The following is a 10052-nucleotide window of genomic DNA, read 5'->3' on the forward strand; positions in this document are numbered from 1 at the left end:
CTGCTCTCAATCCCTTCATCCCCCAGCCTGTATTGATACTGGGGGTTGCCCCAACCCAGGTGCAGGACCCTGGGTAGGTAGTTAATCATGTAGTTAAATTTTTCAGTGTGAAGAAGATAGTAGTGTTTTCAAGAAAAACTCTGTGCTAAAGTTGGTGAAAGTTATTGCTTTTTAGTATTGGGGGTTTTGACTGTCATACTAATAAAAATTTGTAACAGGCAAAATCAGAATTTAGTTTTCTGGTATAGCTTACTGTGTATTATGTTTAATGCTTGTTTCACTGATTGCTTCTGTTAAGATCTTTTTCCTCCCCTCTCTTCTCTTCTCCCCTCCCCTCCTCCTTGTTCCTGTAAGTAGAGCATCAGACTGCTCAAAGCTTCTAGTTTACCTGAAAGCAAGAAAATTTATGCCATGTGTTTTATAGTTTTGTTTATTCCTATTGTTTAGAGACTTGTATTTTAGCCTCATGGTGCTTTTATGTGATCTTGTTCTTCTGTATTTTTTTTTTTTTTAATCCTCCATAAATATTTGAAAATAGCTCAGAATGCAATTTTAAAAATACTCGTCAATATTACGTTTTGGCATCGCAAAGATATTTTTGTGTTTTTACTGCTGTCTGAGGTGCCATTAGTGATGTGATCATTTTTATCTTTTTAAGAAATCATGTTTTAGAATAGGAAGTGGGGCAAAGAAGAGGTTGATAACAGGAGAAGAAATAAAGAAATAAATACTTTAATTCCATGTAGAGTTTAAAAAAAAAATTAAGTATTGCAGTATTTTACATTTTGTGCCGTTTGAAAAAACTTTTAGCTGCAGAGATGCAGGAAGATTTTTGTTTTGGTTGCCAGAGAATACTTAAAGCTTTCTGAAGTGTACAAAATACATGTTTTTTCTCTTTCAGATTTTTGTTTACGGACTACAATAGACTGTCCAGTGTAGGTGGAGAAACTTCATTGGCTGAGATGATTGCTACCCTCTCTGATGCATGTGAAAGGGAATTTGGTTTCTTAGCAACAAGGCTATTTCGAGTTTTCAAGACCGAAGATACACAAGGTTTTTATTACCTGAATGACATTTCCGATTATTCCATTTCAGTGCACTGTTTTCAGGATTTCTGTTTTTCACATTAGAAGCTCTTTTTAGAAACTGTTACAGCCATGCAGAAATTTGTACAGAAGAGGAAACTCTTTGTATTGTTTTGGAGAGAAAAATGCCCTGTTTTCTTTGCTCATCTTGATTTTATTAATATCATAAAGGAGTATCTTCTGTTATGAAGATACAGTTTTCAGAAGTGTCAGTGGAAATGTGTATTACATCCTTTTAGATGCAGCATGGTATTTTTCCATAGCAATTAAGTAATTGTGTCCGAGTCAGATAAAGGGAAAAGTATACTTTTGTGTATAAGTATTTATATTGCTAAGAGAAGTTTCTGTTTAGTTTATTAGATTTTAATTCAGAGCTTTTATGAATGACCACTACTTATTCTTGGAAATAAGAAATGTATAGAACATGTTGGTTCAAAGCCATAAATTGCTGTGATCAGTGCTGGTAGGATGGGATGAAATACTCCTACTTGATCCAAATGGAACAAACTTTTTTCTTCTGCCCCATCTGTAGATTTTTGAAAAAAATATGCAGAACAGAGTATGATGTTTTGAAGAAAGGGAGTTCTTATTCCTCATTGTTCTTTCTCAGATTCACTGAATGTTCTTTATGAAAGTGATATGTGGAGTTTTTCACCCTTGTTTCCATATTAGACATTCTGCAGTTCTCCTTAACCGCAGTGAAACAGCTTTCATGGTGCTTTAATTTCTCCCGAAATTGACTTGAGAATGGCAGCGTAGTGCTGGCTTCTTGTGATTATTTGCAATAATCATCATTTCCCTTTCATTTGTAATCTTACATTTCTCTTGTATTCCTTGGCTCGGTTGCCTTCCTGTGCTCTTCCTAATTATCTAATTGATTTTTTTTTTTTTTTTAATTTTATCTATTTGATGATCTTGCACATCTCCTTGTCTCCAGATGTTTGTAGGTCTAGGGTCATAGGTTTCTTGTCTCTAGATGTTCATAGAAATTCCATATAGGTTTCTTTTTAATCTCCTGTATTTCTAATTGATTTTATGTCTGTAAACTCACAGACAAGCCCATTCAATTGCCATTTCATTGTTGATGATTCCTAAGTCTCTCTCTAATCCAGTTCCATCTCTTTCTAGCTAGAGGAAGCTTACATACCTACTTCAAAATGTCTAGAACTGAATGTAATTATAACTGAGCTGTTATTCTTCTCTCCTTGCTTCGCACTCCTGCAATTATGCATTTCTGTTGCTTTGTCCTGCGTCACAATCCGATCTGTCACATACGTCAGTAATGTGAAAGACCTTTCCAGCTCATACCCCGGTCTAGAATATAAAACACGGGCTGTGTATAAACTTTGGATATTCTTTCCATGTAGCATATTTAAAATTTGATTTTTCCGTTCCGGTTCAAATACTGATTTTTAGCTGTCATCATTTTGCATCAGATTATTGCTGTGTTCTGTTCTTTGTTATCAACAAACGTGTACAGAAGACATGAATCTTCTAGATGTATACACCACTAGATGTGTACAGATCCTAAAGGCAGAGGCTACTACTTTGGAAAAAACCTATGTCTTTGATCACTGCTTTAGCTGTGCTAACCTTCAACTGCAATATTTCTTTGTACTTTTCCTTATCAATCCAGTTGAAGCCCGGAGATCTATATTCTCTTCTGAGGCCCTTGTGATCTGTCCAAACCTTACATACTATAGTCCTCCCTTGTTTGTGTATGTTTTAGCATGCAAGAAAGGATAGACTCACGTTGTAGCTTGCAATTTTGATTTAGTTCTCCAATCACACCATTACTATTAGATTATGTAAGTATCACATTTCTGTTTAAAACCGAGTAGTTACCATACTGTTTTCCTAGGATTAGCTGCATAAATACACTTTACTGAGAGATGTCATGAAAGGGATGATACCACTGATATGAAATCTATTTAATAAAGATCATTTCCATCCAGTGCGGATTTCTTGAAACAATGGAAATAAACTGAAGATTAAAGGAATATCTCGGCTTCATAATTACCAAGAATTTTGGCAATTTTTTTTCACGTTTGTGACTGGATGGTAACGCTGCAGTAACCTTTTGTGCAAGTTAGTGTTTTATGAGAAGTATGCAAGTTAATAGATTTTGTACTCACCTGTAATTACATTTTACATTCATTTTAACAGCAAATACTTGTTTCCTAGGTAAAAAGAAATGGAAGAAAACTTGCTGTCTCCCATCCTTTGTGATTTTCCTGTTCATATTGTCTTGTGTTGTTTCTGCAATTGCCCTGCTGGCAATTTTTAATGTAGAACCAGCCAACATGACAGTGAATGTTATTCTTATATCAGTTACCTGTGTTGTTGGTTTGGCCTTTATCCTGAATTGTCGCACGTGGTGGCAAGTGATGGATTCAGTTTTGAATTCTCAAAGAAAACGTCTTCACAATGCTGCCTCCAAGCTTCACAAGTTGAAAAGTGAGGGGTTCATGAAGGTAAGCATTTATATGAATTGGCTATTAAAAGAATTGAAACAAAACCCCAAACGTATAGCCTTCTTAAGATGGGGCACCATTTATTTCCTCAGGCCAAGCCTTGCAACATTAGAATGAGTATAGTGAGTTTTTACTGAAGGGAACACTTCTGTTCCACTGGTAATTATGCTTAGTGTACGAGATCTGTCTGTTAATTTGGATTAAGTTTTCAGTTTCTAATTTTATTTTTGCTAGGAGCAAGGTACTAGGAAAACAGTTGTTCTAAATGATCAGTATTTAGGAAAAGCTTACTTCAGATCATAAGATTAGAAAGAAGGACTTTTAAGATATTCTAAAGATGAAAAACCAAGCCTAACTGTCTGCAAGACCTCCTTACTAAGAGAGGAATGAGAGCACTGAAAGAACATTCCAAAACAGTTCACATATTTCATGAAAAATGATAGAAAATACTGTTGTTTTGCTGGGTTGTATCTTAAACTGATAAAAAATGTACCCATCAGGCTGTCATCGAATATCCTATATGCTCCTATTTGAAAATAAACACTAGCATCATGATCGTTACCTCTGTAGATTACAGCAGTATGTTGTATAACAATAAGTTGTGCAAATATTTTTGTAGCACAGAAGACCTTCTCTTTGTCTTGCTACTGTGTTTCTTGACAGTTGTTTTTTGAGTGGTATTTATCTGGCATAACTTCAGCCATTTAGGAGTTAGGTTCACCCTTTTCAATCAAAGGAGAGAAGTGGGTATTTCTGGAGAGTTATTCATATGACTTATGTCATCTCAGTGTGCACATTCAAGATGAATCTAGTGGTGAATAGATCAGATTTTAATGTCTACGTGTTAGTTGCTGAAATTAGGGCAGGTGAATTCCACCTTTGTTTCTATATTATGGGTAGTTGTTAAATGTGTAACTTAATGTTGAAAAACTTAAAAAATCTTCAGATTGTATATCCTGAATAGGAATGACTGAGCATTGGAGTAATAGCATAATTTGCTTGGCTGAAAGGCAGGTAGAAAGTTTTAGTGTACATTTTATGCAAAGCAATTTTTGACGATTAGCTGAAGCTACAAATACTCTTTTGTTTACTCTTGAAATACTGATTTACAGTGCATAAATATTACTTTCTTTTAAAATAACATTGTAATGGAATTTAAATAAGGGTAGTTTGTTACATTAAAGTGGAATATGCGGTTCTGTTGTACATTTTTGTGCAAATAGGAAATTAAAATTTTGGAAGTGACATTTTAGGACTTTCGCTTTGGGTATTTATAAGTGTTTATTTGTGTAATCTTACTGAAGTATTTTTGGGACAAGAAGCAATCTACAAAATGAATTATATGCATTTTTGTGAGTTTTAAGTGATACAGAGATGCCTTTTCCTTCCTTGCTTTTCATTTTTATAGGTTTTGAAATGTGAAGTGGAACTGATGGCCAAAATGGCAAAAACCATTGACAGCTTCACTCAGAACCAGACAAGGCTTGTTGTAATTATTGATGGATTGGATGCTTGTGAACAGGACAAAGTTTTACAGATGCTTGACACTGTGAGTTGGATCATTTTATAAAGTTGATCTCTGTATCATCTGGATGATCTCTTCCATAGATGAGCTCAGATACATACAGTTACTGTGTGTTTTCTGTAGAAAGAAGGCATGTATACAGAGTCTGTGTGGTGTAGTCTTTTAACGTTTCTGTACAGTGGCATAACTGTAATACTAAAAGCAATGGGTTTTAAAAGTTGAAAATTAAATCCCAGTAGGACCGTACATGTTAATACTTGTGAAAAGTTTTGAAATAATCAGATGTAAATTATTGAAAATTTATATCCTGTTGAAACAAACTTACAGTGTTTGGAGAGTTTTTCATACTTACTTTTGAAGTACTTTAGATGAAAAATACTTAAATGCTAAATAGTGAGGGGGGCTAGGACATTACTGCATGATACTCTCTTGGTGATGACTTCCACTGTAACTACTCCTGCTAATTTTTCAGGTATGCTTATTTCTAATTGTGGATAAGTTCCTAACATTAGATATCTCATATTGAAGAAACTGATATCTCTATACATCTCTTGCCCTTTCAAGTTTATAACTCGAACAGAATGAATATAAAGTGTTGAGTCAGACGTTCAAATGATCCATAGTTACTATTGATTATTAATTATTATTAACAAGGTGTACTGTCTACTTTTTTACAGGTGCGAGTCTTGTTTTCGAAAGGCCCGTTTATTGCTATTTTTGCAAGTGACCCACACATTATTATAAAGGCTATTAACCAGAATCTCAACAGTGTTCTACGTGATTCAAACATAAATGGACATGATTACATGCGAAACATAGTCCATTTGCCTGTTTTTCTGAATAGCCGAGGGCTTAGCAATGCAAAAAAACTGATGGTAGCTTCAACAACCAATGGGGATATTCCTTATGCAGATAATGCAGGTGAGGTTATGCAGGAGGATGATATGAAAGTTACAAAACCAATGTTACAAAAATCTGGTTTTTGGAACAAACTATTTAAATAATTGGCAGATCATTAGTGTTATTTATAGATCAGTCAAATGTATATGAATAGAGAAAATGTTTGTTTTCCTTTCCATAGGATTGCATGAAGAAGTTGACAGGAGAGTGTCTCAGAACAGTCTTGGAGACATGACCAAGCTTGGTAGCAAAACTGCTCTCAATAGGCGGGTGAGAAAGATTTTTTTTTTTTTTTTAGACTAAATGGAGATACTGGTAATACCTTTTTTCTTTTCTATTCTTTTCTTTTTTCTTTCACATTTTTAATGATGTCAACTTGGAAGACTTACCAAACCATTCTTATGAAATTAATATAAATGATCCATGTAGGAAAAGTACATTCTTAAATCAGTAGGCTGATGCTCTATCGAAGAGGAAAAAGTTTGCTTGCTCACCAAGGTGTTCTTTTCCACAAATACTTAAATTCAGCTCTCTGTGAATGTCAAGATGATACAGCATACTGGTAGTAGCTGAGACCTATGTATGTATATTTTGGATTTTTGTGTACAAGCCCGGTATCACTTGATCATGGGATGTTGCAACAAGGGGCAGTAATAGAGCAAAACAAGGTATTTAGAATATTCTAGTACTAGACTTTACTGTAACATGTCCACCACACTTTCTTTACTGTTTTCTGTTCTGTTTCCCCATCTTTATGTAAAATCAGAAAGTGGTTGAATAAAAGATACCTAGGAAGCAGTGAAAAGCAATGCAGAGTCTGAGGATTCTGAGGTTTTTGAGCAGCCATAGGTAGAGACTTGGGGAGTAGTCTAGCAGAGGAAATGGATGTTTACTTTAATTTTAAAATGTAATTAGTAAATGGATGGCATTACCTTTTTGTAGAGACAGTAGGAAATGATGGTGGCAATGCTGGAATTAGTAACCTTTTTACAAAATATCTCACTGTGTCACTTGATTTTGCCCTCTCAGAATTGGCATGGAAGTAAAATGTGTAACTCTTACCAGTTCTTGGCTTATATGGAAATCACTTTCAACTGTTACACCGCTAAATCAGAATTAAATTCTGGTAAATATTTTTATGGTATTTCATGTCGACCTCACAGACACATATTCACAAAGTTTAACTTTGTAATCAAGTAAAACTGAAGTATTTCAAATACATAAAAGTTTTTGATACTAATCAGTATTCCTTGCTTTTTTGTATCATTATCAGGATACTTACCGAAGACGCCAGATGCAACGTACCATTACCCGCCAGATGTCTTTTGATTTGACCAAGCTGTTGGTTACAGAGGATTGGTTCAGTGATATCAGTCCTCAGACCATGAGAAGATTACTAAATATTGTTTCAGTGACAGGTAAGTGTGGCACGTTTGTGTATGATAAACAGTATTGTGTTTTGGTTGCTTGTAGTTACACTCAGACTTTTTAGTGTGTAAACTAAATTTAACAAGTCAGTCCATGTGTTGATTTTGAAAATCCTTCTGAAGCAAACTCTTTCAGAGTGCAAGCAAAGATTATAGTCTGTTCTATGTAGAATTAAAAAAAAACAAAAATATTTGTTTGTTGTTTCATTGACTTCAGTTGGGAGACAAATTATTCCAGTCTACATTTTTAGGAAGTTTTTATTTTTTAGTTTTGAAGTGGGATAATAAAATACATTTTTCAGTTTGGTAATACTCTAATGTGAACAAAGCTCGTAGTGCTGGTGTCTTAAAAGGTAAACTGTGAGGCAAAACCAGGTATGTATCCTTTACATTTTTGCTGTACATATTTGGAGTCCTTTTTCCCTAAATGGTTGTCTGGGGCTGATGAAAGCATTTTATGACCTGATTTCCTTCAACAAAATACAATCAAGACATTGGTATCTTTGAGGTTTAAAAACTGGAAACAACTGGAAAAGGACTTATGGAACTCTAATAAAATCATGTTTCATGTAGTAAGTGAATGGGGAATGATTATTTACTGTCTTTCTATTACAGACACTAAAAGGCACTTAATAGCCTTACAGCTAACTGGTTCAGAACAAACAAATTGAGTTACTTTTCACGCTGTATATAGTTAAGTGCATAACTCTGCAACAGTATCATATGAATGTGGGAAGCTTACATGGATTCGGAAACAATTAAATACCTGAAAAGTAAAATTCATCAAGTGCTAATAGAAAGCAAGCAATGAACTACAAATCACCAGGAGCTGGAATAACAAAAGAGAATATTATTTTTCCCCAGGCTCCGAAGCTTTTACATAAGCATTTGCTGTTGTACAGTATGAGGCTTCTGGGCAACTTGGACCTTTACTCAGAATTGGCTTGATCTTTAACCAGAAAAAAATATCCTGGCAAAAGCTTGGGCTTAATTTCAGTATCCTTAACTAATTTTTGCGTTGATGTGAAAGCAAATACCTGCTTTTTCAAAAGGATCAAATTTCATGTTTTCTCTGTTCCAGGCTTTGTGTTCTGAACGTTTATGATTAGGATGTGGACGCTTGTAGAAAACTGCCATTGTTCACCAGGTGCTAGTGAAACACTTGTTTACTATGATGGTGACTGAGCACTAACAGGTTTCCCAGGGAGGTTTTGGAGTCTCCATCCTTGGAGATATTCACAAGCCCTCTGGACACGGTCCTGGGCAACCAGCTCTGGGTGGCCCTGCCTGAGCAGGGGGGTTGGGCCAGATGACCTGCGGCGGTCCCTCCCAATCTCAACCATTCCGTGGTTCTGTGAAACAAATAATATTAACAGTTTCTAGGACTAACTGGAAAATTTAAGGGATTCACAGATGTCAAATGTATTGTCTTTAATACTTGAAAATATTTTAGTACTATTTAGCATGCATATTTAGTATATTAAGTTAGGTTCATTAGATAAGATAGGAGGCAAACAGAAAGGTTAATTCAGAAGAACTTCTTGCCACTGGTAAGCAAGGTTATTGGCTCATAAAATAATGAGTAGTGTAATGATTGAAGAGACAGTAAACAGTTGTTCCTCTACCTACGGCTCAGTTTAAGAAAGGACAAATAGTGCTTTTAAAATTTGAAATAGGTAGTTGAAAAAACGTTGCATTTACTATAAAGATATTTTTGCTTTTCTTCTGTTTCTTTTCTTTATATCTAGTCTTGCATGCAATTGTAGCTTTCCCATTGACCCATTAGATATCAGTGGTGTCTTTAAGAAGAAGTGGTGCACCTTTGAGCTCTTCCCTAACAAATTGGTCGTAGTTACAGCTTCCTATGTTACGCTTTAAGGAGGGTCTTGGAAGATGACATTAATCCTATTCTCTATAGCTCCTGTGCTGTAAAACTCTTCCCCTGAATAAAATGGATTACTTGTTTTTATGCCACTTCAACTCTTTTAATCTGAGTTCCTGGTTTTATGATAAAGGATCTCACTGAATGACGAGTAGTGCTACACTGTACAAATGGAGAACAAAGTGAATATTGCTGTGTTTTGAAGGAAAAGAGTTCTGCTCTTGTTTTTTAGTTATTTCAACATTAATCAAATTATCACAAGCTCTGGGTTATGTTAATGAAAATAGAATCTCTAAAACTTCTGATTTCAGTAAGCCTAAAAAAATTTGATTGCTAGGAAGACTAGTATGATTCTACTAATAATACTAGGAATCAAAGATTATGTTAAATGACCTTTGTCATTTCTAGAAATATGACCTGTCTTTCTACGAAAACATTTAATGCTTAAGTAAAAAATCTTCTTAAATTTCTAATGAGAGCTGGATCATTTGAGAGAGAATTTTAGGAAGAAAACTTTCACAGATACAGAAATATCACCGTTGCCTGCAGGCTTATCAAGGATGGTTTCAGCAGATTTGGCATTAATTTCTGCGTCGGATGATTGTAGCCATATTGCCTACACTGGGTGCAGTTCAGAAATCAGCCTGTCTCTATTGCACAGCACGTAGATGGAGCTAAGAAACCTGCTGCAACCATCTCAGGTCTCGCTTAGGGTGTTTGCTTTACCAGTAGATGCACAGAGTAATAATACAGGCCAAA

General features: G+C 35.1%; 1 protein-coding gene across 1 annotated transcript in view; it reads left to right on the forward strand.

Moving 5' to 3' along the window:
* The window catches only part of KIDINS220 (kinase D-interacting substrate, 220kDa), a 79736-nt gene that overhangs the window by 23445 nt on the left and 46239 nt on the right, over positions 1 to 10052 (forward strand). The window contains exons 15-20 of the mRNA XM_009332499.1: positions 902 to 1053; positions 3270 to 3559; positions 4968 to 5108; positions 5762 to 6005; positions 6166 to 6254; positions 7258 to 7402. Of these exons, the coding sequence (XP_009330774.1) occupies positions 902 to 1053; positions 3270 to 3559; positions 4968 to 5108; positions 5762 to 6005; positions 6166 to 6254; positions 7258 to 7402 (1061 nt within the window). The remainder of the gene's footprint in view (positions 1 to 901; positions 1054 to 3269; positions 3560 to 4967; positions 5109 to 5761; positions 6006 to 6165; positions 6255 to 7257; positions 7403 to 10052) is intronic.

Source organism: Pygoscelis adeliae, unplaced genomic scaffold (genome assembly GCF_000699105.1).
Source record: "Pygoscelis adeliae isolate BGI_AS28 unplaced genomic scaffold, ASM69910v1 Scaffold168, whole genome shotgun sequence".
In the NCBI taxonomy this organism is placed as follows: Eukaryota; Metazoa; Chordata; class Aves; order Sphenisciformes; family Spheniscidae; genus Pygoscelis; species Pygoscelis adeliae.